This window comes from Chiloscyllium plagiosum, chromosome 9 (genome assembly GCF_004010195.1).
Source record: "Chiloscyllium plagiosum isolate BGI_BamShark_2017 chromosome 9, ASM401019v2, whole genome shotgun sequence".
Lineage (NCBI taxonomy): Eukaryota > Metazoa > Chordata > Chondrichthyes > Orectolobiformes > Hemiscylliidae > Chiloscyllium > Chiloscyllium plagiosum.
In genome coordinates this window covers 2164668-2178436 of record NC_057718.1, presented here as the reverse complement: position 1 = coordinate 2178436, position 13769 = coordinate 2164668, and the positions used below count along the sequence as shown (strand labels likewise).

Genomic DNA, 13769 nt, shown 5'->3' with positions numbered 1-13769 from the left:
TTATTTCGCTCCCTCTGAATACTCACGTCATTATTAGGAGGCAGAAGGACAGTGTTATCAAATCTGATCGCAGGTTCACAGATCAATCAGCTACATGCTACCAGTTAGGAATTGGTCATGGGAAATTCCCCCTAGTGTTCAGGGATGTGTAGGTTAGGTCGGTTAGCCATGGGAAATGCAGGGTTACAGGGATCGGGGAGGGGGAATGGGTCTGGCTGGGATGCTGTTGGGAAGTTTGGTGTGAACTAGTTGAGCTGAATGGCCTGTTTCCATACTGTAGCAATTCTCACTGTTCTCTGCGATGACATGTAGTCCCATGCAGAACACTGTGGTGCCGTGCAGTCCCATGCAGCATGTTGTGGTCAGGTGCAGTCCTGTGCAGCACACTGTGGCCCAGTGCAGTCCCATGCAGCATGCTGTGGTCCAGTGCAGTCCCGTGCAGCACACTGTGGTCCCATGCAGCACACTGTGGTCCCATGCAGCACACTGTGGTCCAGTGCAGTCCCATGCAGCACGCTGTGGTTCGGTGCAGTCCTGTGCAGCACACTGCGGTCCTGTGCAGCATGCTGTGGTCCGGTGCAGTCCCGTGCAGCACACTGTGGTCCCAAGCAGCACACTGTGGTCTGGTGCAGTCCTGTGCAGCACACTGTGGTCCAGTGCAGTCCCATGCAGCACGCTGTGGTCCGGGACAGTCCCGTGCAGCATGCTGTGGTCCGGTGCAGTCCCGTGCAGCACGCTGTAGTCCCGTGCCGCACGCTTTGGTCCCGTGCAGTCCCTTGCAGCATGCTGTGGTCCAGTGCAGTCCCTTGCAGCACGCTGTAGTCCGGTGCAGTCCCTTGCAGCACGCTGTAGTCCGGTGCAGTCCCATGCAGCACACTGTGGTCCCGTGCAGCATGTTGTGGTCTGATACAGTCACGTGCAGCACACTGTGGTCCGGTGCGGTCCCATGCAGCACACTGTGGTCCCGTGCAGCATGTTGTGATCTGATGCAGTCACGTGCAGCACACTGTGGTCCGGTGCAGTCCCATGCAGCACACTGTGGTCCCATGCAGCACACTGTGGTCCTGTGCAGCATGTTGTGGTCTGGTGCAGTCAGGTGCAGCACACTGTGGTCTGGTGCAGTCCCATGCAGCACGCTGTGGTCCGGTGCAGTCCCTTGCAGCACGCTGTGGTCCGATGCAGTCCCTTGCAGCACGCTGTGGTCCGGTGCAGTCCTGTGCAGCACGCTGTGGTCCGGTGCGGTCACGTGCAGCACGCAGTGGTCCGGTGCAGTCCCACGCAGCACGCTGTGGTCCGGTGCAGTCCCATGCAGCACGCTGTGATCCGGTGCAGTCCCTTGCAGCACGCTGTGGTCCGGTGCAATCCCTTGCAGCACGCTGTGGTCCGGTGCAGTCCCTTGCAGCACGCTGTGGTCCGGTGCAGTCCTGTGCAGCACCCAGTGGTCCGGTGCGGTCACGTGCAGCACCCAGTGGTCCGGTGCAGTCCCACGCAGCACGCTGTGGACCGGTGCAGTCCCATGCAGCACGCTGTGGTCTGGTGCAGTCCCACGCAGCACGCTGTGGTCCGGTGCAGTCCCTTGCAGCACGCTGTGGTCCGGTGCAGTCCCTTGCAGCATGCTGTGGTCTGGTGCAGTCCCGTGCAGCACGCTGTGGTCCCGTGCAGCACACTGTAGTCCCATGCAGCATGCTGTGGTCCGGTGCAGTCCAATGCAGCATGCTGTGGTCCCGTGCAGTCCCATGCAGCACACTGTGGTCCCGTGCAGTCCCATGCAGCACGCTGTGGTCCCGTGTGGTCCCGTGCAGTCCCATGCAGCACGCTGTGGTCCGGTGAAGCACACTGTGGTCCCGTGCAGTCCCATGCAGCACGCTGTGGTCCCGTGCAGTCCCATGCAGCACGCTGTGGTCCTATGCAGTCCCATGCAGCACGCTGTGGTCCGGTGCAGCACACTGTGGTCCCGTGCAGTCCCATGCAGCACGCTGTGGTCCGTGTGGTCCCGTGCAGTCCCATGCAGCACGCTGTGGTCCGGTGCAGCACACTGTGGTCCCGTGCAGTCCCATGCAGCATGCTGTGGTCCCGTGCAGTCCCATGCAGCACGCTGTGGTCCGGTGCAGCACACTGTGGTCCTGTGCAGTCCCATGCAGCACGCTGTGGTCCGGTGCAGCACACTGTGGTCCTGTGCAGTCCCGTGCAGCACGCTGTGGTCCGGTGCAATAAAGTTTGTCCCGGAAGTACTAGCTGCTCTATTTCAAACTGAGGTTATGAACCTGCGAGGGGTGGCGATGTCTTTGCTTTCCATCTTCTCCCTGAGAGGGAAGCCTCGAAACTGTGGCACTCCTCGAGTGCAGCGAGTGGTGTACACTGAGCAAAAACTGGCACAGCAAAACATGGGGAAAAACCCCATTCCTTTCAGTTGTTATAGTGACAGTTCGGGCAAGCTGTTTTGAGTTTTAATGTCTGATTGGAATGCTGCCAGACAGCAGCTTGATGAATGAGCTGCTGAAAGCAGGAACCATCTCATGCTGTCTGTTTGTTCCTACCCACAGGCCAAGCATCTGCGTAAGCTTATCCAGCAGAACTTCCTGCAGTTTAGCCAACTCAAGGAAGATGAATGCATCTCCAAGTTTTTTGAAATCCTTCTCACTGTTGCCAATTTTGAGCAAGAACATTATAAATGTGAACTGGGTGTAAGTCCATTCAGAAGTTGCTAATTACTATTCTGTGACTGTTTTTCTTAAAACAAAACCTCCCTTTGTGATGCTGTGTTGTGGAAACACAAGGAATTTTCAATGGTTATTATTTTGATAAACGTGACTGCATTCACCTTTTTAAACAAAAAAAAAACCTCTGAACCTGGTTTCCCTCAACTCCTCTGCCAGCAGTGTTCACTCCGTATTCACTGAGCCTTCTGTCTCAGTTGGTGATGTTCCATTGGAGAACAGAGTTTCTCTGAGCAGGAGAAAGTGAGCGCTGCCGATGCTGGAGATCAGAATTCAGAGTGTGGCACTGGAAAAACACATCCGGTCAGGCAGCATCCAAGGAGCAGGAGGTTTGATGTTCTAGGCATAAGCCCTTCGTCAGGTCTGAGACTGTGAGCCAAGGGGGTGGTGAGATAACTGGGAGCAGGGTGGGGCTGAGGGTCTTCCACCCCCACACACCCTCAAACTGATTTCACCCTCATTGACTTGACAGCCTCCCTTACTGTGACAATAGACACCGAGACAGTGATCTGTAAGGCTCTGAAAAAAATCATCATTCCATTAGGTTTGTTAAACTCCTCACAAAGACAGTTTAACCAATCCATGGTAGGGCAGCATGGTGAGATCCAATCTAATGGATCTGAGTGAAATGTCATTGGAAAATCAAACCCATCTCAGCAACTGACTCACTCCTGTTCAGGAGTATTTCCCTCGTCTCTCTCTCTCTATCTATCTCCTTCTCTCTAATTCTTTCCCTCTTTCCTCCTCTCCCCATACTGTGTCTGCCTTTTCTCTCTCCTACCCTGATCCCTCTTTATCTCTCTCTCTCTCTCTCTAATTGACCACCCTTCCCTCTTTCTAACCACCTGCCTCTCTCTCTCTTGCTCTCTCTCTCTCTCTGACCTCCTCTGTCTGTCTCTCTCCATACCTCCCTCACTCCTTTTCCTCCTCTCCCCCGTTCCTCTCTCTCCCACACACCCTCTCACACTCTCTCACTATGTTTCCTGGGAGATGTTTGGAATATGAGAAGACTTAATCTGTAAAATGCCTTCTCAATGTGAGCGCTACTGTTTCTGTCCTTTCTTCACATTCTCTCTATCCGCCTCTGCCCTCTCACCCGCTCCTTCTTTCTGAGAGATCTCTTTTCACTTTCTGCTCATTTCTTGCTGTCTCCTTCTCCCAATTTCTTCCATTTCTCCTTCTATTTCACTCTCTCTCTCGCTCTCTCTCTCTCTCTCTCTCTCTCTTTCTCTCGCTCTCTGCAGTTCCAGAATTTTCATTTGGTTCAGGTTCTGGTTCAGATACTGTGCTATGAATTGCAGTCACTTGCCCCCAGTTATTGGCGTTGTTTGGTTGGAGCTGTGCTGGGTGGATCACCTTGTCTCTGTTCTCACCGAAACCTGTGGACATCAAATATCCTTCTGCCCAAGCTCCAACACAGTTCTGCCCTGTGTCCACACGCTAACGCAGCTCCGTCCTGTGCCCACACACTAACACAGCTCCGTCCTGTGCCCACACACTAACACAGCTCCCTCCTGAAGCCACGCACTAATGCAGCTCCACCCTGTGCCCAAACACCAACACAGCTCTGCCATGTGCCCACGCTCCAACACCGCTCCATCCTGTGCCCACACTCCAACAACTGCTCCATCCTGTGCCCACACACCAACACAGCTCCGCCCTGTGCCTGCACACTAACACAGCTCCATCCTATGGCCACGCACCAACACAATTCTGTCCTGTGCCCACAGCTCCAACGCAGCTCCATCCTGTGCCAACACTCCAACGCAGCTCTGTCCTGTGCCCAAGCTCCAACATAGCTCCATCCTGTGCCACGCTCCAACGGAGCTCCATCCTGTGCCCATGCACCAACACAACTCCAAGCTGTGCCCACACACTAACGCAGCTCCAAGCTGTGCCCACACACTAACACAGCTCCATCCTGTGCCCACACACTAATGCAGCTCCCTCCTGTAGCCATGCACTAATGCAGCTCCACCCTGTGCCCAAACATCAATACAGCTCTGCCCTGTGCCCATGCTCCAACACAGCTCCATCCTCTGCCCACACACTAACACAGCTCCATCCTGTGCCCACGCTCCAACACAGCTCCATCCTGTGCCCATGCACCAACACAGCTCCGCCCTGTGCCCGCACACAAACACAGCTCCGTCCTGTGTCCACACACTATCACAGCTCCGTCCTGTGGCCACGCACCAACACAACTCTGTCTGTGCCCACAGCTCCATCCTGTGCCCATGCACCAACACAACTCCATCCTGTGCCCACACTCCAACGCAGCTCCGTCCTGTGCCCACACACTAACACAGCTCTGTCCTGTGGCCACACACCAACACAATTCCGTCCTGTGCCCACAGCTCCATCCTGTGTCCATGCACCAACACAGCTCTGTCCTGTGCCCACACTCCATCGCAGCTCTGTCCTGTGCCCATGCTCCAACATAGCTCCGTCCTGTGCCCATGCTCCAATGCAGCTGCATCCTCTGCCCACACTCCAATGCAGCTCCGTCCTGTGCCCATGCTCTAACATAGCTCCGTCCAGTGTCCACACACTAACGCAGCTCTGTCCTGTGCCCACACACTAATGCAGCTCCGTCCTCTGCCCACGCTCCAACGCAGCTCCATCCTGTGCCCATGCTTCAACGTAGCTCCATCCTGTGCCCACGCACCAACTTAGCTCCGTCATGTGTCCACGCACCAACATAGCTCCATCCTGTGCCCACGCACCAACATAGCTCTGTCCTGTGCCCACGCTCCAACATAGCTCTGTCCTGTGCCCACACACCAACACAGCTCTGCCCTGTGCCCATGCTCCAATACAACTCCGTCCTGTGGCCATGCATCAACACAGCTCCGTCCTGTGCCCACGCACAAACACAGCTCCGTCCGGTGACCATACACCAACACAGCTCTGTCCTGTGCCCGCACACTAACACAGCTCTGTCCTGTGGCCACGCACCAACACAATTCCGTCCTGTGCCCACAGCTCCGTCCTATGCCCACACGCTAGCACAGCTCTGTCCTGTGCCCACACACCAACACAGCTCCGTCCTGTGCCCACACACTAACACAGCTCTGTCCTGTGGCCATGCACTAACACAGCTCCGCCCTGTGCCGACAAAACAAACACAGCTCCATCCTGTGCCCACACGTACTAACGCAGCTCCATCCTGTGCCCACACATACTAACGCAGCTCCATCCTGTGCCCACACATACTAACGCAGCTCCATCCTGTGGCCATGCACTAACGCAGCTCCATCCTGTGGCCACGCACTAACACAGCTCCGTCCTGTGCCCACGCACAACACAGCTCCATCCTGTGGCAATGCACTAACACAGCTCCGTCCTGTGCCCACGCACCAACACAGCTCTGTCCTGTGCCCACGCACCAACACAGCTCCGTCCTGTGGCCATAAGTGATAATGTATTCATATTGTGATTGTGCGATCTGTTTCTCTGCAGTGTGTCGCTCTCTCGATGCTATGTCACTATGCCATTATATCAAGCCCCTATCGAGCTCCCTCCTGTAATCCTCCTGGTTGGTTTTGATGTGCAGTGCTGAGGGAGGCTGCACTGCCTTAAGGTCCTGCAGCTTACAGAGAGATTCTCAGCAATGCTTCACCACTCTGAGTCTTCTGCCATGATAGGGTTTCACTTTGTATTGTGTGCTCTCCTCGTTGCCTTCCTCAGTTCATCCAAGTTCCCAATGAAATGATCACCCTGTAAAGTTTATTAAAGTGTTTTAAATATCTTCTCAGTGCAGTTGCTGTTTCCTCTTGTCACACTTTGATTATTTCTGCTTTCTGTCCTTCAGCAAGGATGGACAATCACGGTGGAGCTGGTCATTGGACGTCATGGAATCGGCCAAGTGATTAATAAGGATGGAGTGAGTGCACAGACTGCATCTTTCAGGTTCCCAGCAGAGAGCTGTGTTCAGGCTGGGAGCACAGACAGTGAATGAGAATACCAGCAGAGTCAAGGAGTGAGGCACACTGAATAGCACACTCTGACTGACTGGGGTACGGGTGTCACTGACGGGTCAGTATTTATTGTCCGTCCCTAGTTGCCCCTTGAGAAGGTGGGGATGAGCTGCCTTATTGAATCAGTGCAGTCCATGTGCTGTGGGTTGACCCAGGAATTCCAGGATTTTGACCCAATAACACTGAAGGAATGGCGATATATTGGATCATTGGATATATTGGATATATTTCCAAGTCAGGATGGTAAGGTAGATTTATTGCAGGGAGCAGGTTTACAAGAAAGATACCCGGATTTGAGGGGTTAAGTTATGAGAAGGAGATTATACAAATGAGGCCTGTTTTCTCCTGAATTTAGGAGGTTAAGGGGTGATTTGACTGAAGTCTTCAAAATATTGCAAGAAAAGACAGGGTAGATAAAGATAAATTATTTCCACTAGTTGGGGATTCTCGAACTAGGGACATTGTCTGCGAATTAGGACCAGATTGTTCAGGAGAGATGTCAGGAAGCATTTCCACACACAAAGGGTGGGAGAGGTTGGAACTCCCTTCCACAAACAGCAGTGGATGCTGGATCAGTTGTTAACTTTAAATCTGAGAGAGGTAATTGTTTTTGTTAAACAATGTTATTAGGGATATGGGCCAAAAGCAGGGATATGGAGTTAGGCCACAGATCAGCCATGATCTCATTGAGAGGTAGAACAGCACTGAGGGGCTGAATGGCCTCCTCAGAGTGCTATATAAGTGGAACTTGCACAGGGTGGTGTTCCTGTGCAGCCAATCTAAATCCATTTTTTTTTCAGGGAGTCACAGAATCCCTACATTGTGGAAGCGGGCCATTTGGCCTGTCAAATCCAGGCCAACCCTCAAAACAGCATCCCACCCAGTCCCATCCCCTTACCCTATCCCTGTAACCCTGCATTTCCCATGGTTAATTCACCCAGCCTGCATATTCCTGAGCACTATGAGGCGGTTTCCCAACAGCTAATCCATGCTAACCTGCACATCTTTGGACTGTGGGAGGAAACTGGAGCACACAGACAGGGAGTGTGTGCAAACTCCACACAGACAGTTGCCCGAGGTGGAAATTAAACCCGGGTCCCTGGTGCTGTGAGGCAGCAGTGCTAACCACTGAGCCACCGTTATCTAGTCTCCTGTGTCTGGCTGACTCATTTGGATAATGGTGGATGACAAGGCTGCAAAGCACCTTTAAAATTTACCTCAGGATGCTGTTGACTGGCAAATAGTTCGCAAAATCTACCAAGGTGCTGTGGCCTAAGCCCACTGTCCCAGTTTTGGTTATGGCTCAGGTGGTTTTGCCTCCTTCCGTTGACACGGCTGCAGGGTTAATGTCACCCTGATGTTTGTTATCTCCACGCTGTTTGCCCCTTACAGACCGTGTTCTCCCACAGTAGGCCTGCGATTACCCAAGGCCAGCAGGGTACAGCCGGGGTCAGAGCTTCACTCATCACGCAGAGCAGAAAATAACCCCATCATATGGTTAAGATGCTTTTTATGACACGGACACGTTGTTCACCAAATTGAAGTAAATAAAATATTGTTCTGTTTTTTGATTCTGAATAGCCCATCACTTTGGCAGAATTCAGCCAAATCAAGTCGATTAGCTTTCTCCAACCAGAGAATGAAAAGAAGGCTTCCCTGCAGCTCGAAATTAAAGGAGCCCCCCAGGTATCTACACTCTTACGTTGCTCAAGAGACGACCTCCAACCTGCTTCGAATAGCAATTATTAACTGCTATTTTATTATTACAGTGAAGTCCAGAACTCTGGACTCAAACAGTTAACTGTTTCTCTCTCCACAGATGCTGCCAGATCTGCTGAGTTCCTCCAGCATGCTCTGATTTTGGGTTGTTTGATGTAAATCCAATGAGTCTGTTAACCTCTTTGTCCAAAGATCAGAGTTTCTGATAGATTGGCTTTGTCCAGTTCCTGTGAAAGCTGTCCCTGGTGTTCTGCTCTCTGATCGTGCTATTCACCTGGGTGAGGCAGCACACAGGCTTCCCAACTGTAAGGGGAGATTGTGTCTATTATTATCTGGGAGAGCTATGTCTTGCCCCTTTGGGTTGCCCAATGTTGCCACCTCAACCAGGTTGGGGAGAGGGTTCAGGGTGTTAGTATGGAACATATTTTGGGTGTCGGGGAAGGGGTTGTGTTTGTTGTAAATCAGTACAGTGCTAGTGAATGAGAAAGGGGTTGTGATTCTGTACACTGGGCACACTTGGGTATAGTAAAACTGTTTGATTATTGGAATTTATTAAAATGGGAAGAAGTTTGATCTTTCCAATGGAAGTGAATGGGAAAGGGTTGAGGCTGTTGGGATTCTAGAGAATGAGGGTGAATGTGAACAGGTTTTTGAGATGATGGACTAATGCCAGGTGACTGACAATGATTTTCTCTGGCACTGTACTCTCCCTTGTTTATTGTAAATGATCGCTCTAGTTTCTGCAAATGATTGCATTGATGAGCAAAAGAAATAAAGACCATTGGGCCATCAAGTTAGCTCCACATTCACGGTTAATCTGAGGCTTCAACTCCACCTTCCGACCCACTGCCGGTATCGCAGGATTCTTTTGATCCCAGTCATAAATTTATCCAGTGATGGAACTGTTACAACTCAAGAGAATTCCACACAGCCCTCTGAGTAAAGACATTTCTCCCACCCAATAATCACCCCTTTAGCTGAGACCTTACGCCATGTAACCGAACTGAGGGGAAACAGCCCCCTCTGAGTCAAATTCCCAACACAACCGTCGCATGTTTCAACAAGATCTCTCTCCAGGTGATCAAATCTTGAGAGAATATTGATCCAATTTACTCCAACCTGAGAACAATTCCTCATTCTAGGAACATTACCCTTGACTGAACCATTTCTGAGTCTACCCTTGCTCAGATAAGGAGACCAAAACCATACACCGGATTCCTGAAGTGGTCCCACCGAAGCCGGAACCAATTGGAGCACATTTGTCGGTCTTGGATTTGGCCTCCTTGCAATAAAGAACAATGTTCCATTCCACCACCTAACCCTGACTACCCCTGCACCCTGACCTGGTGTTCCATTTCCCCCCTAACCCTCACTGCCCCTGCACCCTGACCTGGTGTTCCTTGTATGAGACCACAAGACAATAAGAATCCGGAACAGGAGTAGGCCATTCAGCCCCTTGAGCCTGCACTTTCCCATATTTCCTCCGGAAGCATCAATTCTCCAAGTGGTCCAGAATCTATCTGTCTCAGCCTTAAATGTACAGAAGGACTAAGCCCCCACAGCTTTCTGTGGTAAGGAGTTCGAAAGACACTCAACCCTCTGGAAAAGGAGACCCCTCCTCATCTCAGTCTGAAATTGGGTGCCCCTTAATTTTGACACCGTGCCCTCTGACACTCGACCCTCCCGTGAGGGGGAACCATCCTCTCAGCATTGACCCTGTTAAGCCCCTTCAGAATCCTACATGCTTCAAAGAGATCATCTCTCATTCTTGTAAACCCCAGCAGAGTCCCAACCTGTTTCGCCTTTGTGCATTAGACAATCTCTCCATTCCAGGGATGATCTGATGGATCATTCTTTGAACTGCCTGCAATGAAATGATAACTTTGTTTAATAACGGACCAAAGCTGCTGACAGTACTCCGGATGTGGTTTCCCCAGCCCCTTGTACAGTTGCAGTAAAAGTTCCCTACTCTTACAGTCCAACCCCCTTTGTAATAAGGGCCAACATTCCATGACCCTTCGTGATTACCTGCTGCCCCTGTGTTCTGAGCTTTTTTGCAAGGTCCCCACAAAACCCTTTGTACTGAATCTTTCTGCAGTTCCTCTCTATTTAAACAAGAGTCTACTCTTTTGTTCTCCTTTTCAAAATTGCCAACTTCACATTTTTAGTGAGGCTATCCAAGTTTCCTTGAACATTACGGTTTACAAGTTTCAGGTAGTTTTTTGTTTTATTTTTGCTACCAAAGTGAACAGTAATATTTACCCAGTAAAGTGAGCTGTCATCTTTCTGTTAATCCTGCAGCCATTAACAATCACGACCTCATCACTGGTGATGGCTGAGAGTATGGCGGATTTAATCGATGGTTATTGTCGTCTGGAGAATGAAACCACATCCTCCTTTATATTGAGGCCCAAGAGAGGTAAAGACCGGCAGCAGCAGCATCCATTTACCTGCCTGTCTGTATTACCGTTTCATTAACTGATTTCCAGAGCATGGCTTGTTTAATAGACTCTTACTTGTCAATTGAACAACAGCACAATTCAAGTTGGGTGACCACTGTACAGTCCTGAGGGAGGCATAGTCCCACCTTCACATTGAGAGTTACCTCCATCGTGTTGTGTAGCACTATCACTGTGTTAAATGGGATGGGACAGACTTCAATCAGATCTATTAACTCCATTATGGGCATTCATGAGGCGCTGTGGGTCATCAGCAGCAGAGCTGTGCTCCAGTACAATCTGTAACCTCAGGGCCCGGCATATCCCCCAGTCAACCATTACCATCAAACCAGGGGATCAACCCTGGGTTCAATGGAGAGTGCAGGAGGGCATGCCAGGAGCAGCACCAGGCAGACCTGAAGATGAGGGGTCAACCTGGTGAAGCACCAAACAGGACTACCTGCGTTCCAAACAGCATAAACAGCAGGTGATAGATAGAGCTAAGCGATCCCACAGCAAATGGATCAGGTCTTAGCTCTATAGTCCTTCCAGATCCAGTGGTGAATGGTGGTGGACAAGTAAACACTTCACTGGAGGAGGAGGAGGCTCCACAAATATCCCCACCCTCAATGATGGAGGAGCCCAGCACATCAGGGCAAAAGATACGCCTGAATCTTCCGAAGCAATCTTCAGCCAGAAGTGCTATGTGGATGATCCATCTCAGCCTCCCCCAGTGGTCCCCAGCATCACAGACACCAGTCTCCAGCCAATTCGACTTACTCCACGTGATATCAGGAAATGGTTGGAGTGTGGCTCCAACAACACTCAAGAAGCTTGACACCATCCAGGACAAAGCAGCCATTTGATTGGCACCACATCCACAAACATCCATGCCCTCCACCGCCAACGCTCAGGAGCTGCAGTGTGTACCATCTACAAGATGCACTGTAGAAATTCACCAAAGATCCTCAGACAGCACCTTCCAAACCCACAACCACTTCTGTCCAAAAAGAAAAAGGTCTTGACCATCTCTGTTCGTGTTTGTTCTTTAAGAGACTTTGCACAGTCCTATGGAGTGTATCACTCTCCCGCTATAACTGTCTGGTTCACTCTCTAAAATGTTCCTCAACCAAACCTGTCATTAAGAGTTGCTTGTTCCTATTGGACCTGATTGGAATTGTGTCAGTGTTTTGGTTTCCCCACTTTGCAATTTCCCTGGATCAATTCTACAGCTGATTGGAGGAAACTCTTTTTTTTGATATTAATTCTGCTGTGACCTTTTCCCCCACCAGCTCATGATCTTCCGGAGTTGCCAACACAGTACGTATCAAACGTTTTTCCTCTCAACAGTCTGGTGACAAACAACAACAGCAAAAAGTTGCATTTACATAGCACCTGTTGGCATAGATAAACACCCAATGCCCTCGGTGGACGATTGTTCGAGCAACAAAGCCAAGGCATGAGTTTGCAGGAGGGATGAACATAAAAGGTTTGATTGAAGATGGGAGGTTAGATGGAGCACTTGAAAGAAGGGGAGAGGTTTGTGGAGAAAATTCCCACCAAAAGCAGAAATTGCTGGAAAAGCTCAGCAGGTCTGGAAACATCTGTGGAGAGAAACCACAGTTAACGTTTCAGATCGGGCGAGCCTTCCTCGGAGCTCCACAATTGTTGCCAGACCTGCTGAGCTTTTCCAGCAATTTCTGCTTTTGGTGGGAATTTTCTCCACAAACCTCTCCCCTTCTTTCAAGTGCTCCATCTAACCTCCCATCTTCAATCAAACCTTTTATGTTCATCCCTCCTGCAAACTCATGCCTTGGCTTTGTTGCTCGAACAATCGTCCACCGAGGGCATTGGGTGTTTATCTATGCCAACAGGTGCTATGTAAATGCAACTTTTTGCTGTTGTTGTTTGTCACCAGACTGTTGAGAGGAAAAACGTTTGATACGTACTGTGTTGGCAACTCCGGAAGATCATGAGCTGGTGGGGGAAAAGGTCACAGCAGAATTAATATCAAAAAAAAGAGTTTCCTCCAATCAGCTGTAGAATTGATCCAGGGAAATTGCAAAGTGGGGAAACCAAAACACTGACACAATTCCAATCAGGTCCAATAGGAACAAGCAACTCTTAATGACAGGTTTGGTTGAGGAACATTTTAGAGAGTGAACCAGACAGTTATAGCGGGAGAGTGATACACTCCATAGGACTGTGCAAAGTCTCTTAAAGAACAAACACGAACAGAGATGGTCAAGACCTTTTTCTTTTTGGACAGAAGTGGTTGTGGGTTTGGAAGGTGCTGTCTGAGGATCTTTGGTGAATTTCTACAGTGCATCTTGTAGATGGTACACACTGCAGCTCCTGAGCGTTGGCGGTGGAGGGCATGGATGTTTGTGGATGTGGTGCCAATCAAATGGCTGCTTTGTCCTGGATGGTGTCAAGCTTCTTGAGTGTTGTTGGAGCCACACTCCAACCATTTCCTGATATCACGTGGAGTAAGTCGAATTGGCTGGAGACTGGTGTCTGTGATGCTGGGGACCACTGGGGGAGGCTGAGATGGATCATCCACATAGCACTTCTGGCTGAAGATTGCTTCGGAAGATTCAGGCGTATCTTTTGCCCTGATGTGCTGGGCTCCTCCATCATTGAGGGTGGGGATATTTGTGGAGCCTCCTCCTCCTCCAGTGAAGTGTTTACTTGTCCACCACCATTCACCACTGGATGTGGAAGGACTATAGAGCTAGGACCTGATCCATTTGCTGTGGGATCGCTTAGCTCTATCTATCACCTGCTGTTTATGCTGTTTGGAACGCAGGTAGTCCTGTTTGGTGCTTCACCAGGTTGACCCCTCATCTTCAGGTCTGCCTGGTGCTGCTCCTGGCATGCCCTCCTGCACTCTCCATTGAACCCAGGGTTGATCC

At 50.6% G+C, this 13769-nt stretch overlaps 1 protein-coding gene across 2 annotated transcripts in view; it reads left to right on the top strand.

The window, feature by feature from the left end:
* Positions 1-12280, top strand: part of LOC122552545 (protein-tyrosine kinase 2-beta-like) — a 104938-nt gene extending 92658 nt beyond the window's left edge. For both annotated transcript variants that reach the window (XM_043695235.1, XM_043695236.1), the window contains exons 8-12: positions 2544-2684; positions 6532-6603; positions 8279-8383; positions 10718-10835; positions 12147-12280. In XM_043695235.1, the coding sequence (XP_043551170.1) occupies positions 2544-2684; positions 6532-6603; positions 8279-8383; positions 10718-10835; positions 12147-12265 (555 nt within the window). In that variant the 3' untranslated portion in view covers positions 12266-12280. The remainder of the gene's footprint in view (positions 1-2543; positions 2685-6531; positions 6604-8278; positions 8384-10717; positions 10836-12146) is intronic.
* Positions 12281-13769: the final 1489 nt, after the last annotated feature.